This window comes from Equus quagga, chromosome 15 (assembly GCF_021613505.1).
Source record: "Equus quagga isolate Etosha38 chromosome 15, UCLA_HA_Equagga_1.0, whole genome shotgun sequence".
Lineage (NCBI taxonomy): Eukaryota > Metazoa > Chordata > Mammalia > Perissodactyla > Equidae > Equus > Equus quagga.
The window spans coordinates 90145511-90172028 of record NC_060281.1 but is presented as its reverse complement, the minus strand read 5'-3'; the positions used below and the strand labels follow the sequence as shown (position 1 = coordinate 90172028).

General features: G+C 58.9%; 2 protein-coding genes, 1 long non-coding RNA gene and 1 pseudogene across 6 annotated transcripts; 2 read left to right on the top strand and 2 right to left on the bottom strand.

The window, feature by feature from the left end:
* Positions 1 to 1347: 1347 nt before the first annotated feature.
* On the top strand, positions 1348 to 5216 carry LOC124226523 (tubulin alpha-3 chain-like; annotated as a pseudogene).
* On the bottom strand, positions 4317 to 6906 carry LOC124226524 (uncharacterized). Its single transcript, XR_006885321.1, has 3 exons — positions 6791 to 6906; positions 5225 to 5376; positions 4317 to 4436 (listed from the first exon to the last, which is right to left on the bottom strand). It is a non-coding gene; the product is annotated as an uncharacterized LOC124226524 (long non-coding RNA).
* Positions 6890 to 9446, top strand: THAP7 (THAP domain containing 7). Of its 2 annotated transcripts, XM_046639882.1 has the most exons (5): positions 6890 to 6988; positions 7161 to 7240; positions 7657 to 7812; positions 8372 to 8530; positions 8731 to 9446. In XM_046639882.1, the coding sequence occupies exons 2-5, from the start codon at positions 7161 to 7163 to the stop codon at positions 9293 to 9295; spliced, it is 960 nt and encodes a 319-aa protein (XP_046495838.1). In that variant the 5' UTR covers positions 6890 to 6988; the 3' UTR covers positions 9296 to 9446. The 2 variants fall into 2 exon arrangements, with proteins under 2 accessions (XP_046495838.1, XP_046495839.1); XM_046639883.1 differs by lacking the exon at positions 6890 to 6988 and having other exon boundaries at positions 6995 to 7240; positions 8390 to 8530.
* Positions 9447 to 10995: 1549 nt separating this feature from the next.
* LZTR1 (leucine zipper like transcription regulator 1) lies at positions 10996 to 26215 on the bottom strand. 3 transcript variants are annotated; one of them, XM_046639864.1, is made up of 21 exons: positions 25871 to 26215; positions 25339 to 25401; positions 22460 to 22516; positions 20924 to 21003; positions 20391 to 20499; positions 19739 to 19822; positions 18772 to 18829; positions 17962 to 18101; positions 17108 to 17309; positions 16543 to 16698; positions 16031 to 16141; positions 15564 to 15656; positions 15287 to 15382; positions 15032 to 15197; positions 14596 to 14765; positions 14316 to 14472; positions 13356 to 13482; positions 13117 to 13266; positions 12321 to 12426; positions 12153 to 12233; positions 10996 to 11864 (listed from the first exon to the last, which is right to left on the bottom strand). In XM_046639864.1, the coding sequence occupies exons 1-21, from the start codon at positions 26068 to 26070 to the stop codon at positions 11748 to 11750; spliced, it is 2523 nt and encodes an 840-aa protein (XP_046495820.1). In that variant the 5' UTR covers positions 26071 to 26215; the 3' UTR covers positions 10996 to 11747. The 3 variants fall into 3 exon arrangements, with proteins under 3 accessions (XP_046495820.1, XP_046495821.1, XP_046495822.1); XM_046639865.1 differs by having other exon boundaries at positions 14316 to 14427; XM_046639866.1 differs by lacking the exon at positions 25871 to 26215 and adding an exon at positions 22851 to 22965 and having other exon boundaries at positions 25339 to 25353.
* Positions 26216 to 26518: the final 303 nt, after the last annotated feature.

Here is a 26518-nt window from a genome sequence, read left to right as displayed (position 1 = left end):
AACATAAATAGCGCATGGAGTCTGAATCCTCCACAGGCGGTTCCTTCAAGTGAACGCGCATCCCATGGAAAAGCAGCGGGTCCAGCGGCGACTCCACACCCGCCCCGCGCTTCCCGACAGCTGCTTCCAGCTGCGCACGGGGCTCCGTCTGCGCCTCCATCTGTCCAGCTCTGTCTCCAGGGAGAGACTGAACACAGGTGATGATCTTCCTGGCCTCAACTGGCTTTTCTTTCTTTTACTCTGAGCTCTAGTGGTGAGGAGTCCGGTGACCACAGGTACGGTCCAGTGCCACTACCTTGATCTGGGCTCAGGCGCCAACAGTTGTGTTCACCTTTGGTTGTGCACCGTCAGTGCGAACGTCAGCGCAGTGAAGGGACTAGGAACCGCCCAGTCCTGCTATGAAACACTTGTCCCTCCACACGCCCTGGAGAGCTCTGTGGACCCCCAGCGCCTGGGGACTCCACTGTGGTCACTCTGAGGACCGGGGCTGGGTAGGGGCTCAGGAGAAACAGGGGGTCGTTCCCAGGAGGGAGCTCAGCTTCACTGTAAAGGAAGGAAGGAGGAGAGCGAGGGTCTGCTTGCACGTTTGAGGGCAGGAAGGTGAATCTTCCAGGTAGGAAGGGAGCAAGGTCATCTTCCAAGAATGTGAAGAGAGGAGTTCGTCTGGAGTTGAACAGAGGAAGTTTCAAGTAATTTTCTCAGAGAGCAGATACAGCTGACTAAAGAAATGTAAATGTTAACGACCCAGGTGAGGCTGGTGGTGAATTTATAATTAAGGCTTTCTGTTGAAAGCTAGGAATGATTTTCCCGATATCTCTGGTTAGCATCCTGGTTAGATCATGAGATGGCAGTGGCCTTGCAGACCACCTGGCTCCCAGGCCCCCATCTTGTAAATGCAGAAATTGCGGGATTTCCCAGGTCACAGAGCTGATGCTGATCCCATGGGGGCTGACAGAGTCGAAGGCCACATCAGGCCTCCTGGGAAACACATTCTGTGAACTACAGGGTGTCTGGATTTAAGTAAGGCAAAATGAATAATATGCATTTGAAACTGTGTGGTTGGCTGGATCCCAAAGCTCTTCCCAGGGTGTTGATGAACTTTTCCTCTGGAGGAGTGAGCTCCTTGTCATTGGAGAAGTTCTTTCTGGAACTGAATGCTTCCTTCCGGGATGCTGTGGGGGGATTGCTGCACTGTGTCCATCTTTGACGCCCTGATGACTCTGAGATTTGCTGCTTGTATAACAGACCACAGGACTTCAAGTTCTGGGGACTGTGCATTAGAATTTAGGGTGGGCGGCACACCTCCAGTTTCATTTGATTTCCTCTCTGTATTTGTAAGGATGCTGTGTCTACAAGTGAACACGTGGTTCGTGTCTGTACACTTAGGTTCCCGGCAGGAAAGAGATGGTACATTCAGAATAGGTACATTGAGGAGAACCTTTAAAAGGTACCATTTAGAAAGGAACGGGCAGAATTTCAGGAAACCACAAAGGACAGCGCAGTAGCCCAGCATCTGTGACGTCTGGGAGACATCACCTCCTAGGCGTGAAGGGGTGAGGGGAGGGAGTGGTCACTGGACGTGGACAGGGTCACTTTAGGAGGAGCGCTGCCTGCTGAAAGTTGTGCCTTGATAAGCGGCCCCCAGCAACCCATGGCAGGCGGGCAGGGAGGCAGCCCGGGAGGGGGCACCCTGCCCGCAATTTCTCTGCCCCTCACTAAAGCACCCGGACGCGAAGGGCAAGGAAGCCGTTTCAGGCAGTCCACGTGGGGCAGCCTCCGTGGGCCCAAAGCTGGATGGAGAAGCACAGAGGGGAGACCTAGAGGGAGCTGGGAGACACACACACAGTGACCACTGGTGCCTGGGCCGCGTTGACCTGTGTCCTAGTCCACTTTCCTTCCCCGACTCCATCACCATTTACCTAATTCCTTCAGTAGGACACAATCAAAAACTGCTGTATTCTTCAGAGAATTACGTGACTAGGCATAATGTGGAGTTAATGTTGACATTACATGGCTTCCACGTTGTAAAATAACCTAACTTTGCTATAGTGGCAAACACAGGTTCTGGGCTGACTCTGGCACTTAGTACCAGGATGGGTTAGAGCATGTCAATTTCACATAAAATGGTCACATAAGCCTTGTGGGAAATAAGGTTTGAGAAAACCGTAGATGCTCTGAAGCACATACGTATGTTCTGCATGCCATAGAGGGACGACTGCCTTGAAGACGAGGGTCTTATGTTTATGTTCTGGGTCCCAGTGTGAGTGCATCTCTACCCACGTGGGGCAGGCAGGGCTCCAGATCGGCGATGCCTGCTCGGAATGGTACTGCCTTGATCATCGAATTCACCTGATGGTCAGATGCCAAGTGACAAAACCGTCGGCAGTGGAGATAACTCATTCAATGTGTTCTTCATCGAGACTGGGGCTGGCAAGCATGTGCCCAGAGCAGTGTTTGTGGACCTGGAGCCCACCATGTCGGTAGGTACACAGACACTCGGGGCGGCTGTCCTGGGAGGGTGGGAGAGCCTTGCTAAAGCCCCCATGTGCTCCTTCGGATCCCCCTGCAGAAGGGACAGACGTACAAGTGTATGCTCATGGTCACGTTAGGTCACACACTGGATGGTTAGTGCCTGAAATGTCCGTGGGACTCAGGCTCCTAATTGAGAAAAACCTGCTGTGAGGTTGGCCGGCACTGAGATGGGCTGGGGGTGGAGTCACTTGTGGCCTCCTCGGCCCGGTCAGGTGCTTGTGGAGACCCTGTCTACAGGGCGCCTGGGCACTGGTCCCTCCTTAGTGCTGTGTGCTCCCTCAGGCTAGGGAACGAGTCTTGACCTGCATCTTAGACATAGAAAGGTCAGTGTAGAACATTCGTTGGGTTCCTCCAGATTAGAAGTCTGCGGTAGTTTCCAAGGAGAGCTACAAAGAGAGCACCTTTCAGTGGCCACCAGGGGATGACAGAATGTCACCCTGAAGCCTGTGAGACCCAGGCCACATAGGGTGCCCTGATGGGACTGCCCAGCAACAGTCATGCTGGGGACTGTCTAGCCTGTAAGGGATTTTTAAATTCCACCCTTGGCTGTAGCTATGGGGATGGAAGAAACACGCATGTGTAGAGTTGCCTGTGTGCAGGTGTGAGAGCTCTCCTCCCTTCTAGGGGAACCAGTCACGCTGGCATTTGTCCTGCGTGTTGACTCCTCTCTCCTAGAGCCATTGGATGCAGTTGTGGTCTGTGTATTACAGAGAGACGTTTCCTGTGAGACACCGATGCTGCTGACCTACAAGGAACAGCATGTGCTTGGTAGAAGGGGACAGTCCCGATCAGCTGACCAGCACCCTGGTGAGTTAACAACAGGCCTTAAAGACTCGTGGTCCCTGTGTCCTCTTTGTAGATGAAGTGCACAGGGACCCACAGGCAGCCCTTCCACCCAGAGCAGCTGATCACCGGGAAGGAAGACGCAGCCAATAAGTACGCCAGAGGCCATTGCAGCATCGGCAAGATCGTCGACCTGGTCCTGGACCCAATCTGCAAACTGGTGAGAAGAGCACGGGGAAGGCTTCCTGTGGACAGTGTCCTGCACAGGACGGTAGGCCTTGGATTGCGACCGGAAGGACATTTTGTCAAAACTGAGGCCAGAATCACAAGTCCACAGTCTTACCCTCCAGTGTGGCTGCGGTGCATCCATACATCTTTACCGTCTGTCTGCTTTGCCTCTAAGTGCCATGCATGTTCACTGTGGAGGGTGTGAATCTCGTGATCTTGCAGAGGAAGAGAAGTGACTGGGGTTGGCTGGAGGTTGCACTGTGCCTTCTGCCCATGTTGGCTCAGTCCTCTGCTTTCTCTCAGGCGGGTCTGTGCGCGGGGCTGCAAGGCTTCCTCATCTTCCACAGCTCTGGGGGCGGCCCTGGCTCTGGGTTTGCATCTCTGCTCACGGAGTGCCTCTCGGTGGACTATGGCCAGAGGTCCAAGCTCGAACTTGCCATTTACCCAGCCCCCCAGGTTTCCATGGCTGTGGTGCAGCCCTCCAACTCCATCCTGACCACCCACATGACCCTGGAACATTCTGACTGTGCCTTCATGGTGGACAATGAAGCCATCTACGACATATGTTGGTACAACGTGGACATTGAGCAGCCCCTGTGCACCAACCACAATCATCTGATCAGGCAGATCATGTCCTCCATCATGGCCTCCCTGCAATTCGATGTGGCCCTGAATGTAGGCTTGACAGACTTCCAGACCGACCTGGTCCTGTACCCCCACATCACTTCCCCCTGGCCACCTGCACCCCAGTCATCTCAGCCAAGAGGGCCTACCATGAGCAGCTGTCTGTGACTGGGATCACCAATGCCTGCTTCAAGCCAGCCAACCAGGTGGTCAAGTGTGACACTCACAAGTACATGGCCTGCTGCATGTTGTACAGGGGGGACGTGGTCCTGAAAGACATCAACGCGGCCATCGCCACCATTAAGACCAAGCACACCATCCAGTTGTGGATTGGGGCCTGACTGAAGTTAAGGTAGGACTGGGTGATGGGGAGTGGGCCGACCTGTTGGCAAGCAGCAGACCTTGCCATGGAACGCGGCCCCTTTGCAGAGAATTCACCTGGCAACTAGGCTGCAGGGAGGAAAAGTTTAGTAATTAATTTGCTAAGTGCCTTATTCTTTATCGACTACTTTATGTACCCTTATTTCTTACAACTACTCTAATGTTCAAGGAGAGTATTACTATTATCTTACACCTGGACACTCAGGCTGAGACATTTTTTATCATCCAAAAGCCCCAGGAGCAGGAAGTGACGGGGAGAGCATTCAGAGACAGTCTGACTGCAGGTCTGGCCTGTCCTCCACGGTTCACTTAAAAGAGTTTGTCAGGGTTTGTGGTATCATTTTGTGTGTTAAAAACAGTGTTTTTTAGACTTTACTTGACTTCACTCACCTGTTGTCACTGTCTTAGGCCACAGTTAGGTTTCTTAAACAGAATTTTAAGTTCATTATGCAATGTTTACAGTGGGGCAAAGGGTGGTTCACTGGCATTTCTCCAAACCAGGCTGGGAACACTGCCTGACACACAAGATCACATTGACAATTATTAGATGGCTCCCCCAACTCTGTTTAGTGTCATGATGAAATGTCTACCAAGGGAAAAGCAGCATGTCCTTGGAAGCCAAATAACAGAATGTCAGGCTCTAGACCTACTGTGATCATCAGGCTAAGTGCCTTACCATGCTTGGGTTCCTTAACTTTGTGCCCTCTTGTTTGTTAAAAGTCCTCATTCACAACTGGTTTTCTTCATTAGACAAAGCTGTGAACTCTGCATTCATAAGCTCCAATGAGTTCCTACGGTGTTTGGAGAGTTCCAAGTTGCAGGGTCATTCTGGATTGAAAGTGACAAGAAGTAGCTGAAATATGTCATCTTGTTTCCATTTGGAATGGCCATGGCTTGCCTCTGACTACACACAAGTTGTTGAGCTTGTCTGGCCCCCTGTCAGCCCCATTTTAAGACACCTTGACACAGATCATCTCTGAGGGCATAAAATTGACGGATTTAAAGTGACTCACATAAAAGGGTAAAATAAAATCTACAGCAGGTTTCAACCGATCTGGAAATATTCATTACATCTTACAGAGGACGTCTACAGACCTCAGGGGTTATAGGTCAGAGCTGAAACCTTCCATTCCCTGTGTCTAGTTACCAAGTTCTTGACTGAATAGAGGAATTTTCTTTCAGTCACCACGCCCTGTGGAAGGTCAGGACACCCGAGCAGCCTTGGCTGGAAGGCACTGTGGGAGGTCCTGTGTCTCGCTCGGATTTCCTCTCCTGTCTCAGGAGGGAGGGGAATCTGTGCGAAAGTCCAAGAAGTCACCTCCTGTCCCCAGAAGAGACAGTCCAGCCCCAGATGGACCATGTTGAATTCTCATTGCTCTAAGTTCCTTTTTGTCAGTCTGAGTGTGATTTCACCATATGTTCTTTAACAACTATTTGCTCAGGGATACACTATTTCCAAGGAGTCTCTTCCATGTTTAATTCATTATAAAAATGCATATATGTGGCAAAATATTAAAACAATGCAGATGGCTGAAAAGCTAAAGCCCTCTTCCCCTTCCCCAGAGCTGTTTGTCCCCCAAGCGATCCTCTATGCATATTCAAGATACATTATGCCTCTTGTTATATGGGTGATGTGGATATGTCCAGATACTTGTCTTTTCCAAGTGGATTTTTAGGGAAAAAAACATGTTTGGTCTCAGAAAAAACTAAGCATGTCTATTTGGTTACTGCATTACTCCCAGAAAACAGACTTCAAAAGGGTGTTCAAAATGGGTGAGGGAATTAGGAAAAAGAGCTTTGATTATTATAAATATAAACATTCGTAAATCCTTCACCCCATACTGGATGTTCTTTGGAGAATGGAACAGTAATCTGGCTTCATTTCCTAGGTAGTGGGCTGGCTGACTGCACCTTGTCTTGTGGGGGCCAGGGGGGCAGCCGCAGCCCGAACCCAACCCCGGACGACCCGCTTCCACGAGAGCCCGGAGCTCCGCCCGAACCGCCCCTCCCGCTGCCCCAGCGTAGTCAGCGGCCCTGCCCGCCCTCCCCAGCAGAGGCCCCGCTCCCGCACTACGCCGCGAGCGCTGGTTTTCGTCAGGTGCTTCTGACCACGCGTCCCGCCCCTTCTCCTCGTCGTGGGACGCGGAAACCCCGTGCCTCGAGGCTCTGCGCCGCCGAGCGGGGCTGTTCCCGGGTGCCGGGCTGCTGCGTTAGCCCCGAATGAACAAAGCAAAGGCTGTACCTCAGCGCAGACGCCCATGGCAGCCAGAACGGCGCGCGCCCCGAGGCGATCGCCTGCTCCCGCCACTTCCGTTATCCACGCAACCCGGCCCCGCCCCGCTCCTCGGGCGAGCGCCTCGCGCTTCCGAGTCTCTGTGGTACCAACTTCCGCCGCGCGCCACACCTCGCGAGATTTGGGCGGCGGAGCAATGGCGAGACCGTGAGTGCCGCTGACTGGAGACAGGAGAACGGGCTGGGTCGGGGCTCGGGCGAGATTAGACCGAGGAAGACCCAGCAAGCCACGGCCGCCTGGAGCGGAGCGGCGGCTGGGGGCTAGAGGCCCCTCTGGGCCCGGACAACCGCCCGCGACCAAACTCCCGCCTTTTCCCCAGATGCCGCGTCACTGCTCCGCCGCCGGCTGCTGCACACGGGACACGCGCGAGACGCGCAACCGCGGCATTTCCTTCCACAGGTCAGCGCGCGTGCGTGCTGGCGCGCGAGGATTCGCGTGCGCATGCGCTCGTGTTTCCCGGCGCATGGAGCCACGATTGCGCATGCGTCTTTTTCTGGTTGAGGCGAGCCTTGAGTTTGTGGGTGGAGCAAGATGGAGGGAGCAGAGCAGGGTGGGTTGGGCCTAGAAAGGAAGGGAAGGGCGGGAGGTCCGCCAGCCTTGGGGCCCCTCTGACTCTTATCTGCTGATTGACGCTGAGCAGATTTCTCTTTTGAGGCCTGTTTCCTCCCCTGTGCCCCCAGGCGGGCAGTGCTTTCCCGGTGGGGCGGAGGGGAGGTCTCTTGGCAGCATGGATGGGGCCAGCGCGTCCCGTCCCGGGAGCTCGGGCGGCACGAGCGCGGCGCTGCCCAGGGGCTCACGGGTTCGTGGCTCTGCAGACTTCCCAAGAAGGACAACCCAAGGCGAGGCTTGTGGCTGGCCAATTGCCAGCGGCTGGACCCCAGCGGCCAGGGCTTGTGGGACCCGGCATCCGAGTACATCTACTTCTGCTCCAAACACTTCGAGGAGAACTGCTTTGAGCTGGTGGGAATCAGGTGAGCCTCCTTGCCAGCCAGCATCGGGACAGGTTGTGGGGCCTGAGTAGCGGGCTGATAGCGGCAGCTGCAGGGCCCGGTGAGGGGGTCCCAGGGGCGGCTGGCGCAGGACGGGCAGACAAGCACACCTGGTTCCGGGGTGGCTGCCTCTTCCAAACTCCGTAGCTCAGTTTCCTCTTCTGCCAGATGAGGACAGTAAGACCCACCCGCTCAAGGTCACTGTGCTAGGTCACAGGAGAAAAACACTAGCTTTCCAGAGGGTGTTCCTTAGGGCCCCACTCCTCCCAGCAAGTCCACAAATGAAATAATTTTGGGGGGGCTCATCACTCCAGTTCTGGTGCAGCCTTTCCACACACCTTAACTTTGAGGAGTCCTGCAGGGAAGAGGTTGGGGTAACTCTGCCAGACTTGGCATGTCCCCAACTAATTGTTTACATTGTGCCTTCCCCCCTCCCACACTGCTAGCGCTGGGGAGCCTGCTCAGGGTGCTGGGGGACCTGCTGGCCCCGCGCCCGTGCAGGTCAGCTAGGGTGGCAGTGCTTGTTCTCCATCCCATGCAGGCTGCTTTTTCCCCACAGTGGATATCACAGGCTGAAGGAGGGGGCAGTTCCCACGATATTTGAGTCTTTCTCCAAGCTGCGCCGGACAACCAAGACCAAGGGGCACAGTTATCCACCTGGCCCCCCTGATGTCAGCCGGCTCCGGCGATGCAGGAAGCGGTATGTGCTGTGGCTGGGGGATGCTCCCCTTCCACCCTGAGTCTGAGGGATGGGGCTTTAGGGTGTCTGCCTGCAGCCTTGCTGGATCGGGTTCTGAGGCTGTGGAGTGGGTTCTGGGATGGGGATGGTCAGGTGGGCTGGTAAAGTGGGGTTTGGTAAGCAGTTAGTCTGGCCTATCAGTCTCTCTCTCTCCCCCGCAGCTGCTCTGAGGGCCGAGGACCCACGACTCCATTTTCTCCACCTCCACCTGCTGATGTCACCTGCTTTCCTGTGGAAGAGGCCTCAGCCCCCGCTGCTTTGCCTGCCTCGCACGCTGGGAGACTGGAGCCCGGCCTCAGCAGCCCCTTCTCAGATCTCCTGGGGCCCTTGGGTGCCCAGGCAGATGAAGCAGGCTGCAGTGCCCAGCCCTCGCCGGAGCGAGAGCCAGAGCGGCAGCCATCCCCTCTCGAGCCACGGCCCGTCTCGCCCTCAGCCTACATGCTGCGCCTCCCGCCGCCTGCTGGAGCCTACATCCAGAATGAGCACAGCTACCAGGTGGGCAGTGCCCTGCTTTGGAAGCGGCGAGCTGAGGCTGCGCTTGACGCCCTGGACAAGGCCCAGCGCCAGCTGCAGGCCTGCAAGCGGCGGGAGCAGCGGCTGCGGCTGCGGCTGACCAAGCTGCAGCAGGAGCGGGCGCGGGAGAAGCGGGCACAGGCGGATGCTCGCCAGACTCTGAAGGAACATGTGCAGGACTTTGCCATGCAGCTGAGCAGCAGTATGGCCTGAGTGAGAGGCTGCCGGACCACGGGCTGACGGAGGGGCTGCCCATCAGGGCTCCATCCCATCCTGCCTCAGAATCCATCTGGAGAGGGACCTGATCTGAGCTGCATCCATCAGACCCAGCAGATGCCATAATAAAGTGGATTCTAGAAGGAGGCCCTCCTATTTGGCTCATCTGGGGGCAGGACCCCGGCCCTGGGTGCCAGGCTTGTTCCCCTGGACTGACCGCAGCCCCTGGAGGGCTCAGACCCTGGAGTCCGAGCTCTCAGTTGTGGAGAGCAGAAAGCCCAGCTCTTGCCCACCCCTCCCATGTAGTACCACGCCCCCCGGGCTTCTCTGAGGGACAGGGTGGTGTGGAGAGGTCAGGGGGCAGCACCAGGCACCTGACCCCTTTGAAAACACTCAAAACCCAGGCAGACTCAGTTCCTTTGAGGGGACACAACAGACTTCCCTCCCCAGGCCCAATCCGCCCAGCAGTGGGCCAACCTGGCACAGTGCCTGAGCCCCGGCTGCAGGCCCCTCTCTCCCCCCACCACCACACCTGTCTCATCTGAAAAACAGGGACAAGGATGATGCTTTCTGACCTCCTGGGGCTGCTATGCTTGGCAATTAGTGAGGGCCCCACAGATGACCTTTCTAGTCCCTGGAGGTGGGGGAAGCATGGAGGCAAGCAGCCCCTTTTTCCTTCAACTTGACAGAATCTCTAAGGCCTCCCTGCGCCTGTGATTGTGGCGAGCAGCTCAGGGTTGGGGCGCATTTAGGCACATGCGTGGCTTCCCTGCATCTTTGATTGTGGCGAGCAGCTCAGGGTGGGGGGAGGTTTAGGCACACGCGTGGCCTCCCTGCTGGGCCTTGGCCATAACAGCCCCAAGAGCGCAGCTGAATTTTCTCTACTCCTGGAAACTGCCCCACAACGTCCTGAAATTTGCTTCTCAGGGCCCTTGGTGTGTAACTCCATTTACTCATCTTACGTCTAGAGGAGAGCCCAGTGACCAACGGTTATGAAGTTCTGCCCAGAGCAGGGTTTGCAGGTTGTTCGCTGAGGCCTCCAGGCTCCCTGAGGCTCTTCTCGTAACGGACCATTTCCTATCTTGCTAGTGGCTTTATGGATGGGCTCCCCTTGCCTAAGGGTGTCCACCTGCCACTGGGGCTCCCTGTCACCTCCACACAGCACCTGGGGCTCTTCAGCAAAGTCTGAGGAGGGACAGGTACGTTTGTGTGGGCACAACCAGAGGAAGGAAGGGAGCTCTAAGACCAGGAAGAGAGATCATTTCCCCCCGAGTGGCTTCCTAGCAGCCAGGGCTAAAGGGTCCCTGGGGTTCTGTTCCCAGAAAGGAGGCAGACCAGTGCCTTCCGCATTGGGTGGACTCACATAGGGTCTTCTGTTGGGGGACAAGGAAGGATGCAGCAGCCTGTCCCCAACTTCCCAGTCCAGGCAGGAGCCTACAGTGCATTGTGAGAGAGCCCACTCCAGGCCCCCAGGGTTCCCCTCAGGAGGGGAGGGGTGTGCCTGGATTCCTCCCACAGGCCCCCACCCTCCGCCCTGTGACTGGTACCCCAGGTGGGGTGGGGAGTTGCCCACATGGATAGAGAACTGGGCAAGACTGGCTGATCTCAAGCAGATGGGCCACATGGCCCATCCTCAGCTCTGGAAAGGCAGAGGGCTTCCAGAGGACTTTGCTGCTGGGGACTACACCGGAGACGTGTAGGAGGGAGCGCTGCTGTGGCTTTAATGGAGGCAAGTCTGTGACAGAGAATAAATACTTGGGGACAGCAGGGACTTGGAGGGGCATCTCCACAGACTTCTCCCCCAGCCCACACTGGGCCCCAATGTGCACACAGGCCAATGGGATCCCACAGTCCCTCTGGAAGCCAGGCCCAGTCCAAAGTGGCTGACCCCACAGGCTAAGAGCTGACCTCAGGGCTCTTCATACACCAAAGTTCATCTTGAGCCAGACTCCATCTGCCCATCACTGTTGCCCAAGCACAAACTCCAGGTGGCTGGAGGGGTCCCTTACACCCTTTGATGAGGCTGAGGGGGTATTGTGCAGCCCCCACATCAGAGGAGCCTTGGCAAGGACCCAGTGGCCGGATCCATAGCGATGCCAGGTGCCTCCCACTTGGAGGGCCCAAAACCAGCTCCCTGGTGAGCTCAACTCTCCCCACCACTGGGCCCCGGCCAGGACCCCTGCCTTCTGCCATGTCCTCATCCCTGAGTCCTGGCTTCCCACCCACACCTCCACCCCGGCAGAGGGTGCTGACTTGGGGGCCTGCTTCTCTGTGGGACCCGTGTCCTCAGCAGTGAAATGACACATTCAGAGCCCCCCAAGTTCCCCCAGCTCCCTTCGGAAACTCTGGGGACCCTGCCCCTCAGCCAGCAGGGCCGAGTGTGGCTAGTGCAGTCTGCAACGGGCAGGCATGGTCATCCTCCGCATGTGGGCCAGCACCACGTGGGCCCTCATATGTCGGCACCCAGCTCTGCACACTGCTTGTCAGAGATGTGGGAGGCCAGGGAGTCTATGATGTCAAGCAGCAGCTGCTGACTCAGGGAGCGCAGCGTGGGCAGCTTGGAGACCTGTGGAGACACCCAAAAGGCCAAAACAGGCTGGAACCGGATTCTCGTGACGGCCCAGGTAGGCTGCGGAGTTTTCTGGGGGCTCCACCAGCTCAAGGAGCAGGCTGGCTCTGAGGATAGGGCGAGGAGTGGCCAGTGGGTGGGTGGCTCTGTTTGTTATCCCCAGGGCCCACTGCTGCAGAAGATGGCCAGATTGCAAGCACCCCCCACAACCTGGCCATCCTTCCAAGGGGGAGTGGGTCCTGAAGACGAGCATGGGCAGCGAGCACTGGGCAGGAGGGCCCTGACCTTGGTGAACTGGTGCACGATGATGTGCAGGCAGTGCCGCTTCATGTCCAGCGCCTGCGTCTTGTCAGCTGCCTCCAGGATCTGGAACAGCAGGTTTCCTGAGGTGCTGCCCCAGCTCTCACCAACCCACCCAGGTGCCAGGAGGCCCGCGGGCACCAGGCGAGCTACCTGCAGCACATTCTGCACCGTCACGTTCATCTCCAGGTTCTGCTTGCAGTACGCCTGCAGCCGGTTATTGTAGAAGCCGTAGTAGTAGGGGGCCGCGAACAGGTAGCTGGGGGCTGGTTAAGGAGCTGCCACTCAAAGAAGCCCACGCTCCTGCTGCCCTGCCCTCCTCCCCAGGCCGGTGCGACTGGACCCCCTGCTCACAGGGGACGGAGAAAACCTGAGACCCTGGCTGCCTCCTCTGCTTGCTCAAACCAGGGGGACCCACCCCATATGAGGGACAGGCATGGGGTCCATGGGGAGTCAGGGACCAGGGCGGCAATCCAGGTGGGACAGATTTGCTCTCTACATGGATTCTGAACGACTTAGGGGTCAAAGGCCCCATTCAAGATCCAGCGAAAACCACAGGACTCTCTCCCCAGGAAAATACCCACAAGCACATTTGCAGAACAGTCCCAGCCTCACAGAGGCCTGCAGGACCTCTCACACCCCACATTCAGACCCCACTGAAGTGACGTGACCAGGAATCCCCCAGGAGTCCCTCACCCAGCACACACAGCAACGACTGACCCCTTCCTCTGGGCAGTCGCGAGGGTTAAGAACCCACCCATCCGTCCTGGCTACAAACCCCAGCGTGCTGACCAACCACCTGCTGCAAGGGACCCTGGGAGAGCACTGGCACCAGGAAACCCTCAGGAAACCGCCCAGCCAGGACCAGCCAGCTGGGTCCCAAAGCCGCCCACGGTGGGCACTGGGACCACCAGTGGTGACCCAGGAGCAGCCTTGGAGGCACGGATGCAGCGAGTCCTCGGGCGGCATGTTGACCTCGCCATAGTAGATGTAACGCAGCATGGACTCGAAGGCCTGCCTGCTGGGCACCATCTCCCCGATGGAGATGTTCACCTGCCCATCCTCCGGCATGAAGGAGCGGAACATGGCCTCAAAGTAGCTGCAGACAGAGGGCAGCAGAGACCAGGCTCTCAGTGGACACAACCAGCACCAGGGCCCGCCCTGCCCAGCAGCATTACCCCCACCCACCTGGAGCGGGCAGCCAGGATGGCCTTGTGGGCCGGCCGTGGGTGCCCATCCAGCAGCAGCGTGATGTCACAAAACTCCGCACCGGCCCCCTCCAGGTATGCCTTCATGTCCTGGATCAGAGACGTTCCTGGGGGGAGGCAGAAGGACCTGAGCAGGCACCTCCCACTTCCCACCAGACCCTGAGCCAGAGGCCAGCTTCTGACTCGGGACCCCACAGGCACCACCTCCTGCACATTTGTCCGTGTTGCCGCCCTGAATGAACCTCCCCCAGGCCAGAGGCCTCAGTCTGGCCCTTGAGGCACAGCCAGGCCCTGTTCTCTTCTCCCCTCGGCCCTAAACATGGCCCCCCACAGTCTGATCTTTTCCCAAACTCAGCCCACTGAGCCCTCCTGGGCCTGGCATGCCCTATGCGCCCACCATGTGTCACCTGGAGCCAGTGACCAGGGGTAGCACAGGCCCCAGGGAGAGTCAAGGGATGAAGGAATCTATGATGTCCCTTCCCTGGCTGAGCGGGGACACAGAGGCACTGGGAGCGTCTGAAGTCTGCAGGCTGTGCTCTCCCCTCGCTAGGCCCCAGACAGGGTGGGCCTGAAAGAGCTCAGCGTCTAATCACCACGACCCTGAGCAGTTGCTCACTTCAGAAGCCCTCAGCCCTGCCATCCCAGTCAGAGCAGAGAGGTGCCTGTGGCCACGTCCAGGAGCAGACTCAGGAGAGTCCCCGCCCTTGGGCACACCGCCTGCTGTGGAAAGCCCGGTGCATCGGATTTCTTGCTTTGACTGAGTCTGAACTGCCTCCCTGTCTGCCCCTGCCCCTGCACCCGGTGGGGAGCGCTCTGCGGTCCCCCCACATCCAGCCCCTCCCTGAGGGCCTGGCTGGTGCTTCCATGGTTCCCAAGTCTCCACCCCAGAAAGACGGTGCCCTGCCCAGCCACCCTCAGGGAAGGGGACTGGGGCTCCTACCGATGTCCACGGGCTGATCCGAGGGGCTGCGGGGGGGCGGCTGCTGCTTCCGACGCACGATCTCCACAATCAGTGGGGACGAGAGGCGCTCGAACTCCTTCATCATGATCACCTGGTTGAAGTGGGACTCCTTCACCACGAAGTTCAAGCAGTGCTCCTGGGACAGACAGGCCGGGGCAGGCAGGTGGGGTCAGGCCTCGGCCCGGGACAAGGCAACAGGCTGGGCAAGGGGCTTGCAGCGGTGGGCAGGGTGGGCTGCCGTGCCACCCCTGCCCCGCACCTTGAGCTGGCCCAGCTGCAGCCTGGCGGCGCTCTCACACACAACCAGCACGTTCTGCAGGTCGACGGAGGCCTCAATGTACTGCCGGCACAGCTGCTCCAGGCGGCACAGCTGGAAGCTGAGTGCCAACTTGTACACGTCCATGATGAGCAGCACGTCCTCCACGTGCCCTGCACCAAGAGCTCCCTCAGCCTGGGAAGTGTGGGGTGAGGGACCAGAGGACAGGGCAGGGAGGATAGGGCCCTGGGCTCCCTCCATGGATGAGGATGGGTTGGGGCTGTCAGGCCAGAATAAGGCCTTGGGGGTCCCAAGGAGCGGCTTAGCCACATGCGGGTGGTCAGGAGTGGCTGCAACCTCTGAGCCTCAGACTGCCCACCTGCTAGGCAGGGCTGCCCACGCCCCACCAAATTCCCGCTCCATCCCCCGCCAGGCAGACCTTTCCGAGGGTATTTGATCTTGTCAGTGTAGAGGAACTGCATGAGCACCTCAAAGGGCCGGGCCTCGGCCTCGCGGATGGCCACGCGCAGCAGGGGCGGCCGGGCCCCACCCACAGCTGCACCAGGGGCCTCCCTGGGAGCTGGGGCTGCCTCCTCTTCCAGCTTCTGTGGCGAGAGGAAGGGGAGTTCAAGGGCACCCCATGGATGCGAGGTGGGGTGAGGTGGGGTGGTGTGGGGTGGGGCAGACACCTCACCTGGGCCAGCCGCTCCCGCGCCTGCACGATCTTCCTGCGGAGCCAGCGGCTCCGTGCTGTGACAATGGCCACATGGCCCTGCACACACTCCTCCTTCTGTGGTAAGAACGATGCCTTGGTGGAGGGCACAGGACCCTCACCCAAGGGGGCCAAGGCCCAGCCAGCCAGGGCGGGGCCCCAGGGCTCCAGGCACCAGTGGGTGGCCAGCCGTGCCTCTGGGTGCAAAGCTCCCACTCGGCAGCTCGCAGGCAGGGCCGGACATGGGCAGGGCACCCACCTCACCCAGCACGAACTCCACGTCGCAGAACTGGCGGCTCTCCCACAGCCGCCCATAGTCCTCATGCAGCGTGCACTTGGGGTAACAGGAGAACTGCAGGAGGAGACCCGTGTTGCCGAGGGAAGCCACTGTCGGCCGGCTCTGCCCCCTGCACCCTCCACGGCACAGATGCTCGAGGCTGCCGTGCTGAGCCCAGCTCAGCCTCCGCTGGCTCTGCTGTGAGCCCCCACGCCCCCCTGCACTGAGGCTTCTCAGACTGCCCTCAGCCTAGAGGCCCCATCCCAGCTGCCAGATTCCTCAGAAAGGCCACTGTCCCACCGGGCGCAGCCCCAGCTCTGGCTGCTCTGGGACAAGCCCCACCCCACCCACTGGGCTGTAGTTTCTGTCCCCGGGGCCATGCAGCCTGGCTGGCCCCACTGCAGAGTCAGCTGTGAGGTAGCGCCTCCCCTGCAGGCTGGGAGCCCCACCTGGAACCTGTACATCTCCCCGCTGCGGATGTTGTTGTCCACAGTGCCCCCGAAGATATACATGGCATCCGAGATCACAGCAGCTGCGTGGAAGAGCCTTCCGCTGGGCAGCTGGGTGGAGAGCAGGACAAGTCAGGAGGTGAGGGGGGGCGGGGGGGTCTCCAGCAGCAGGGCTGGCTGAGGCCTGGAGCTGGCCAGGCTGTGGACAAGGATGTGGCACCAATGGCCTTGAAGGAGAGGCCAGAGAGCACAGGGTGGGAGGCGGGGCCTGTGTGGGTGGTGGACAGGACGGGCCTCTATGGGCCCACAGAGTGGACAGAGCAGGTGCCTGGTTTCGCATGCTGCACCGACGTGGCCCAGCCAGCAGGGCATGGGTTCCTGGCCCTTGCCTCACTCGCTGTATGACCCCTACAAGTACTTCTATGAGCCTCACTTCCCCTTCTGTGAGAGGAGCTGATCACAGGTCCGGCTTCAGGCTGTGATGGAGCAGTAACGAGGGTACCAGCCCTCACCTCTGAGGCCGGCGGGGCGGGCTGCTTGGCTGTGGTGGTGCCAAAGTCCAAGCCGAACACATCTCGGGACTTCTTGAAGCCACCCCGCTCCTCGGAGGCCAGGGCGGGCACCTCCTCGGAAGTAGACGCTCGCTCTGGCACCTCAGCCCCGCCGACCTGGCGAGGAGAGATATGCAGGGGTGGGACCAGTCAACAAGGGTGGGGCAGGCACCAAAGACCTCCTGCCATCCCTGCCTGGGTGCTGTGGGGACAAGTGTGGGAGGGGGAAGAGCCACAGCACGAGAGCACTTGCAGCCAGGCTGGGAGGGGAACCAGCATCAAGGCAGGCAGCCGGGTGCAGAAATCATGGGAAGTGGAATGCTAAACGCTCGCAGGCTGCAAGGTGGAGAACAGGCCAGAGGGGCCCCCAGCCCAGGGTCAGGCCAGGGCAGGCGTCCAGGGCCGAGGGCCCGGGAATCCTGGCCTGCCTCCTGCTGCTGTCTGAAGCCCTGGGAGCCCTCTGAGGCTGTAAGGAGCTGGGGAGGAGGTGGGCTCTGCCCGCTGTCTTTGGCCTGGCAGCACTCACCTCGCTGTCTGAGCTGGGCTGGACAACCTCCCAGGTCTGGAAGTCCACGTCATAGCAGTGCAGCTCATTGGGCAGCGTGTTGTCGGCTGCGCCTCCAAACACGTAGAGGTGGCGGTCAAAGGCTACCATAGTGTGCCCGTAGCGCCGCTGAGGAGGCGGCGGGGAGCCCCGGAGCAGGTGCTCAGTGGGGATCCGTGTCCACCTGGGGGCACAGGACAGTGAGCCAGGGCCGGGGCGTGGCTCCTGCTCCCCCCAGCCTCCACCTGGGCTCGGAGGCCCCCTCCCCAGTGGCCCCTGGGGAGACCAATCTGGGCCAAGGGAGGGCCTGCAGCACGTGTGCCCAGCATCACACCCCCCACTTTGCCCTGGCAGCAGCTCTCCTGGCTCTACGCAGCCCACCACGGGGTCCTGCCCGAGCCCGCTCCTGTCTCTCCAGCCATGGAGCAGGCAACAGTGGCAAGGCAGGAGGGGTGGCATCGGACCACTCTCTGGGGCATGTCCACCACCCGAACGTGTGGGATGATCCCCAAAGCCAAGTCCCCACCCCAGGAGGTGCTGGGACCCCACCCCCCGATGCCACTCCTGCAGTGCTCTCCACCTCCAAGGGCTTCCCGGCACCTCCCAGCAAATCCTCTTTGCTAAGTCAGCCCAAGAACCCACCCAGATCCTGGCCAGGCAGAGCCATGCCATCTGGCTCCATGCTGACCCCCGTGCCCCGCACATGCTGGGCTCACGAGGTGCCTGTGCATTGCCACTGCCACAGGGAGGTGGCCTGCAGTCCGCGGGAGCTTGCGAGAACACCTCCAGATGCAGGTGTGGGTGCCGACCGTGGGCCCCACCACCAGGGCACTCACGTCTTATCCTTGAATTCAAACTGGAAGAGGTTGTTGGTTATCTTGGCTCCGCTCTGCCCCGAGAACACAAACATCTTGTCCCGGCACACAGCCACGGGGAAGTTGCAGCAGGATGGCGGGATCTCACCACTCTGGGCCACCTGGCATGGGGAGGATGGCTCAGCCGGGGCGTCCCTGGACCAGCCCACCCGGCCGCGGCCCACACTGCTCAAGTGGGACTACTTGAATTCTTGAAACTTCCATGAAAGAAGGTTCACAGATTAATTTTGCAAAACAGCTGAAAGCACCACCTTGCCCACCTAAATGGGCCCAATTTAGAACAGCTGAGGCCAAAATCCTCATTACAGGGGAAAGAAACCCCAAGGAGAAAGACAGTGGTGCAGTCAGTCAGATCACCCAGAAACAGCAGCCAGCAGGACACCTTGTTGCGTTCAAATAAGGGTGGATTATACCCACACTGCATCAGCCCCTGGGACGCCCTGCCAACCGAGGCAGGGCCCTCAGTCACTGGATAACTGCCGCTGGAACTGGTCGTGGGGCTGGGGTGGGAGGTCAGTGGGTACAGCCAGACCAAGGTCAAGGCTGGGCTTTGGCAAGGGGCAGAAAGTTACCTCCGTGTCGGCCCATGCACCCCCAGGGCCTCCCTGCACCTTCACCTCCCCAGCCCCACCTCAGACCCCCCGCACCCCTCACCTCCCTGCCTCCCCTCCCCCACCCCCCTGCACCCCTTACCTCCCTGGGCCCACCCCAGCCCCCCAAGCCCTCACCTCCCTGCCTCCCCCGCCCCACCCCAGCACCCACACCCCTCACCTCCTCCCAGCACGTGAGTTCCCGGTCCTGGAGGCCAATGGTCCACATGTCATTCAACCTGCATTAGAACAGAGGGATCAGGATTGCCACAGCTGGGGCTGGCTGTCAGGGTGCACCTGGGCCTGGCCAGGAGGGATGGCTCCAGGGAAGAACACATCTTGTGGGACTCTGCCCAGGGGACTACAGAGCAGCCATGAGGTGGGGGCTTCTATTGAGGGGGAGCTGGATGGAATCCCTGCCGTGCCAGAGCCCCAGCCAGCCAGACAGGAACGAGTGGCCTCATTCACGACATCTGGGGCAGTGTGGGAGGCTCAGCCACTCCCTCGGCTGACCCCCGGGGCTAGGAGAGGACCTCAGAGAGGCGACGCTCCCAGAAACCACCATCAACACCACACCAGCTGGAGTTTCTGTAATGCTGACATTTTGGGGAATGAGCACACGCTACTTTTGTAATCAGAAAAATAGAGCGAAGCCAATTTTCTACAATAAGCAGGAAAATGCCTGTGCCGCAGGCAAGAACCCTGTGTGGCCCTCCTCGGGGTCGGGGACCAGGCTGAGCCCTGCCGCTGCCACCCACCTGCCCACTCAGCCCTCAGGGTCACTCACTGTGGGCCAAGTATTCCCACCCGAGCAATTCAAGGGTCCACTTCCCCCACCCTGGCTCTGATGACACCCGGCTATGGCCCCACTGCTGCGGGGACCAGCACACCCTCAAGATATCTGTCAGGCTTGCCACCTCCTCAGACGCCACAGGAGACGCCTCAGGGTGCTGGTCCTGCTGACCCCTGTGGGGGTCGGGCAGGGCTCCGCTCAGTGCCCATCACCCTCTTCCTGCCACCCCGTCCACACACTCTCCCTCCTGAGAAACCCCCAGCCTGAGCCCTCCCACACCAGGAAGGCCCACTCTGTGCCTCAGTACACTCACGGGGCGCTCAGAGGTGGGGTGCACAGGCAGGCCACCACCTACCTGGCATTGCCGTCATAGCCAGCAAAGATCCACAGCTTGTCACTGTATACCGTGGCGCCATGGGCCGACCTAGCAACTGGCAACCTGGAGTGTGAAGAGGGGGTGGGGAGTGAGACCGCCCAGCATAGACCCAGCCTCACAGCCCCACGAAGCCAGTGCAGGGGCCACAGCCCTGCAGATCCCACCAGGGCTCCAGGGCTGTCATGCCCACATCTGCTGACACTGCGGCTCTGGGTACTCCAGCCGGGGCACTGGGAATAAGCAGCAGCACCAGAGGCTGAGCTCACGAGGCACAGGGCAGCTGGATGAGGAATTCATACGTCCACAGGGCACAGAGCCCGCTCCCAGCTACCACCAAAGTATCAAAGGGGGTGCGCGCAATACAGCCCCAGTGAAGCGCCCATCAGCAAGACGCCCAAGTCCCTTCTACCTCCTAAAGGAGGGCATCAGAGAGCTCGGAGGAGGCCATGGATGGGAGCAGCGGAAGTTAGCACCAACACCCAGCTCCCCGCCACTGTGTACCCCCAAGGCCTCTGAGCCTCGGGCTCTTCACCCCTAACGCTACAGGGGCCAGATCCCAGGCCTGCTGCCACCCAGGACCCAGAGTAGGGGCCATCAGGACAACCCCAAAAGTTTCAGCAAAGTCTCTCACCGGCCTTCAATTTTCCACTCCGTCCACTGGCCAGTTGCAAACTTGTATTCAAAGAGGTCATTTTTATTCTTCAAGTTAGAATTGGAATAAATGTCCCCAGTGTAGCCCCCTGGGTAAAGAGAGTGAAAAACTGTCACACCCAAAGGCAGCATTTCAGAGTCTTCAAACCTCAGGAGGTGGGGCAGAATCTGGCCCATTTAAAATGTTTTCCAGGACTCCCCCTCCAAACTTTGGGGAGCACCTCCTGCACGCCTCCCTCTGTGCTAGGCTCTGGGGACACAGGGAAGAGCAGAACCCCATTCCCTGCTCCCGGTGGAGGGTGAGGGTGGGGGAGCTACCTTCCGGCCCAGTCACAGAGCAGACAGTTCCAATCCCAGGAGATCAGAACTGTTAGGGAAAGGGGCCCACAGGAGAGGCCCCGACCCAGCACAAGAACTCCGAGGACTCCGGCAGCAGAAGCTGAGGGCGGGCAGCACGCCCAAGGCTGGTGGGCAGGGCCGCGGAGCTGTGGGCCGGACGTGAGAGGCGCTCACCAAAGACGAACATGCTGCTCCCGTGGACGACGGCCGAGTGGTGGTAGCGCGGGGCCGGTGGGGTCCCGGTGGTGAAGGCCCTGGGGGTGCAGGGGTGTGAGGTCAGCAGGAGCCAGCTGTGTGGTCCACGCCACATGGGCAGCCCCTGCCACTCCCACACTTCCTGTTAATTTTGCATTTTGAAGGTAATAATTGTTTCATTATAGAAACATTAAAAAAAATTGCCAATAAGGAAAAAACAAAAACCACCCTAAAACTTTGTATAATCCCTTTGCCGGAAACCACTGCTCACACCTTGAGGTCTCCCCCTACATCTCTGCTATGCATATTTATGCCTCTGAGTAATTTTTGTTAATGGAATCATGTGGTGGGTATTTTGTAATCTGCGTTTTCAGCTGACCTGTAGAATGTGACTAGGTCTTCATGCTACTCTAGAATCATCTATACCCACGTTCTCACAGCTGCACTGTATTCCACAGTATGTATTCTGCAACATATTTTATTTATTGAATTCAAAGCCTAGTTATACAGCTTTCCTGGGGCTGCTCCTTTTCAGAGTTTTACACTTAAGAATTTTTAACAAAGAATTGTAAAGCCTTCAGAGAACCCTGCAAATTAATCTGTAACTGTGCGCCATATTTTAAAGTCAAGTGCAAGAGAAACAATGTATCAATTTCTGCAGCAATCCCAGCTCCACCCGGGTCTCCTGGGCAGAGGGTGGGCACCCTGGAGTGATGTTGCCCAGGTGTGCCAGGTTCAGCAGCTGTGAGTCCTGGGCCTGGACGTCCTCCTCCATCAAAGGGGGCGGTGAGACCCCACCCCAGGGGGCTGCTGGGGACCAGAGGGTGGCGCGCAGAGCTCCTGCATAGAGCGTGGCACTCGAGTGGCTCAGCGGGTCTGTGCTCCTGCACCAGCAGATGGCAGAGCTCAGGAGGAGGTCCAGCATCTCCTCATCCGAGGATCCACTTCTCCCCCTCGGCTATAAGCTGTTCCCCAGCAGGGGCAGGTGGGCACAAATATGCAGTGCTCAGAGAGGGCAGGTGTCTTGCCCAAGGCCACACAGCTGGGGAAGGCCATCTGTGGGAGGAAAGCCAAGACCCACTGGCTGAGGATGGGCCCCACAGGGCAGGAAGGAGGGCAGCACCCTGCAGCAACAGAGTTGATCCTGGAAGGACCCACCCACCGATAGCCCCCATGTTGACTCCCACACCAGCCCCTGGCCCAAGAGACAGGCCTGGTGACTGAAGGGCTCTCTTGAGGCAGAATTTGAGGACCTGCAACTGGATCAAACAGATCCCCTTAATTAACAGGATTCAGAACAATCAATCTCAGTCTTGGACTAGAAAAGAAACCCAGGAGAGAGGGAAACACTAAGGGCAGCTACGGGCATGACATCCCTGAGGCACTGTCATGCTTCTTGAAGCTTCTCTCTAGCTTTCCATGATGAGCACGACTCCACAGGCAATGAGGGCCCAGCACAGTGCTACCATGTCCTAGGAGAAAGAGAGGGGACCTGGAGCTCGGGAGGCCACCCACCTGCACCAGGAGCAGTCCTTCACGTCAAAACGCAGGAGGTCGTTGAGCATCGTCTTCCTGAAAGACAGCCAGGGAGAAGTGGCTTCAGTCCCCACCTGCTCTGGAGGGCGTTGCCCAGCCAGACCCAGGAGATGGACACTGCAGCCCAGGGGGCGGGGCGGGGCTGTTTTGAGGGACTTCGCCAGGTCCAGGCAACCAGCTGATGCCTGAGGGACCAGAGAGGTGACCACAAAGGAAGCTCCCTGGCTGGTGCAGGCACTTAGGCTGCTACAAAGGTGGGACCAGCCTGCCTGGGGTCAGGGCCAAAGCAGGATCCCAGCCACCCAGTGACTGACTTGAGGGCTCACAGCTCCCCCAAGGCTCCAGAATCCTCACTTGCAGTCCCACTCACATGTCTCAGTGCCCTCTCCGAGGCGAGGCAGCGCCACCATGCAGATGCACGCCCACATCTCAGGGGAGGCCCGCTCCCTTCTCTCTGATCTTCCTGGCACCTCGTTATCACAAAGCTAGCATAACAACTACTTTAAAGATACAATATTTGGAAAACAAATCCACCAGCAATCGCACCATCTAAGAAGACCTGCATGTTCCCCTGTCAGTCAGAGGGAAGAAGGGCATCAACCCAGCAGGAGCCCGGCACCCCCTGCACGCGACGCCAGGCCAGGCCTGCACCGGGTGCCCTCTGCCCTGCCTTGCTATGTCTGCACCAGGTAACCGTGCTCTCCACCTCCATTTACAGAGCCAGCCTGGGTGATCAAAAGGAAGCAGGGGTGTGACCCCAAGTCCAGCCCCCTCCCATTTGTCCTTCCTGCTTCCGGCTGAAGGAGGCCATCTTTCTTTCTACCTAGTCAGTCTTTACAAAGTTGCAACTAGAGTGAGACAAATTTCTATCCTGTTTCTTAGTCTCACATTGTAGCAAACTCTACCTGCTACAGAACACTCCCGGGGATGTTCCCACCCACTGCCCTGGGCTGCACACCAGGCCTGTTCTAGTTTGGTGGATTGCAGTAAACATCTGTAGGCAAATGCCTCTCCCTTATTTCATTCCTTCGTGTGACAAACATTTATTGAATTCTCTGGGTGCTGGCATATAGGTCCCGCCCTGGCGGAGAAGACAGATAATAAACATCTGTGTGCTCTGGGGACGAACGGAGCCTGTAAGAGGTGCAGAAGGGGAGGGGAGGGCCGCCAGTCGGTCCAGTTGGTCCAGGTGGTCGGGGAAGGCCTCACTCAGGGGATTCAGAAGAGGGGCAGGAAGGGTGGGAAGGAGGGAACAGTCAGTGCAAGGGCCTGAAGAGGAGGATGCTTGGTCCAATCAGAACACAGCAAGGCAGCGGTGTGGCCCGGTGCAGTGTGGGATGAGGGCAGAGGAGCAGTGGGGACACAGAGACTGCCAAGAGGGCTTGGGCTTTTACTCAGAGGCAGGTGGAGAGACATCTCAGGGTTACGAGCCGAGGAGGAACATGCTCCAACTCGCATTTTCAACTAGCTGCTCCTAGGGAAAGAGACCGAGGGGGAGACAGGCTGGAAGCCACAGGCCATGCCCAAAGAGATCGTTCTGCCCAATCTGCAGGTCCTCATGGGGCCCTGTGTACCCCACCAGCCCCAAGTCAGCTCCCCCAGGGAGTCCTGCAGGACCAAGGCTGGAGCAGCAATCAGAAGCCAGCTCTTCCTGGGCTTCAGGCCAGGTCGTGTGGTTGAGAGGCAGGGATAGGACTCGGAGGCAGGATCGGTCATGTGCAAGCACTGCACCCTCAGCACAAGGAAACCTCTGTCCTGAGCCCCTCATGGCCTTGTGCTCACTGACCCTTGGAAAAGCAGGCATGTGGCCACCCCCATATACAGAGGAGGAGACCAGGGTGCAGTTCATGCCATCAAGCTGCCTGCCCTGAACCCTGTCTATCCAGAAGACCAAGCTTCAGCACCACATCCAGCAGGCCTGCAATCCTCCCCGAGCCTTGCTGGGCACCCCTGGCCTTTTCTGGGCACATCAACAAAGAATGAGGGAGAGGAGTCCTGCCCAGACTCCAGACCCAGTGCTGTTCTGCACACTCTCACCTCCAGGCCGTTGACCACACTGATCCCTCAGCTTGGCACACTCTTCCTCTTTGCCTGGCTCACTCCCACTCATCTTCCAGGTCATCAACCCCTCCAGGAAAGCTTCTCTGACCAGACAAGACCCCTCTCTCCTGGTCCAGAACAAGCATGCCTGCTGTGCCTGCACCCAGGACTTGACATGGCCCAGCCCACCCTAAGACAGCTCTTTCGCTCTGGGTGAGTCCAGCTCCTGGGGGATGGGTCACAGAGAAACATGCCAGGAGAAGGAAGTGGCTGCAGAAACCAAGGGGTCATCTTGGCCATTACCTTTCACCAAAGAAAACCAGCCACAACTGAATTGGGAACAATTCATGGCATGGAGGTGTGCCCACCAACAGAAGATTGGATCATTGCCAGGAAAGTTATTTGCCAGGAATTTATAGCAACGTGGGAAAACTCTTACAAAAAGTGAAAAACACGGTAAATAAATAAAACTGTGTCCTCCATCAGCTCTCGGCTGCCATGTGAGCATGTGGATGGGCCCAGAGAGAAGTGCAGGGAAGGGAGTGCACCTGGCAGGGGTGGCAGCCAGGGCAGCTGTTTTTCTTTCAAGGCTGTGTCCACTCACTCAGAACCAGCGGGACGCTTCTGTCTCCTGGGCATGTGATACCCACTCGGTGCTGTGCTAAGGGCCCTGAGTGTGGGGAACCTCACGGATGGGGAAACAGGCTGAGTGCTTAGCTAACGTCTGGAAAGATAGCAGCAGAGCTAAAGAGACCCAGTCTGAAGCACCGTGCTTCTCCCTCCCTGGTCCAAACACCGCGATGTTCAGACTCACTCACCCATTGTCTCCACCAAATACATAGATGGCATCTTTATAGGCCACCACTGTGTGCTTGCTGCGCCTGGAAAGAAAGGAGGGGTGCGCGGCAGTGAGGCCAGGACCTTCTTGGGGGCACCCAAGGAATGAGACTAAGCACCGGGGCTGCCACAGAAGCGAGACAATATCTCTCAACTGTCAAGATTGACAGAGACCCCTAAATTCCACCAGTACCCAAAGGACCCTGCATGTGGGGAGCCCTGACACTGCCCTGGGATGCTCTGGACTCCGCACCACACTGCAGAGCACCTGGGACCCCAGCTCGAGACCCAAAAACACAACTTAACTCTAGTACCCTGCCCCGGGCCACCCCACTCCGAGACTCCCTCAGAACCCCCACCCTGCCCTGGACACCGTCCTGGACACCACCACTCCCCCCGCCCTTTACCAGATCCCGTTCTGGGGCATCACGCCCCAGCTTCGCCCCTGGACCCCGCCATGGGACCCCCTCAGACAAGCCCCTCGCCCCCAAGGTCCCCTAAAGCCCCCCGTACCGGGCCCCCACGAACTCGTCGCAGGGCGGGAGGCGCCGCCAGCGATGCACTGTCTCGAAGGGCCCAAAGTTGAGCGTCAGGTACTCGACACTGTCCGAGCAGCTATGGTCAAAGTCCACGCTCGGGGCTACTTTGGACCGCGCGCCGCCTGCCAGGGCCCCGGCCCCGATCGGGCCCCCCGAGCCGCCCGGCCCAGCCATCTCGGGTCCACGCCCGATCGGCCACCGGGTCCGCGGGACGTACGGCCACCGCCCCGGGGCGCCCCCGAAGGACTACATTTCCCGGCAAGCCTCGTGCCGATGGCGCAGCACTTCCGGCCCGCGCCCCACTGTAGCCGGCCCACACTTCCCAGCAATCCTAGCGCTCCTCGTAACGCCGCGGATCTGGGCGGTGCCTGCGTCTGGACTGTGTGGCTGGCGCGTAACTTTCTGGGAAGCGTTTCCTGTTAAGTATGAGGGTCCGGTTTCCCCTTCCAGTGAACGCAGTGTCCGGTCCCCAGCCCTGTCCCGACTGCGCTTCCCCGGTGCTTGCCAGGCCCACGCTGCCCGGAGATCGGCCACAGTTCCCAGCATGCCCTGTCTGCGTGTGGCTCCGGCCTTGATGGTCCGCCGCTCCCGGGATCCCAGGTGGAGGGTTCCGGGCTCTCAG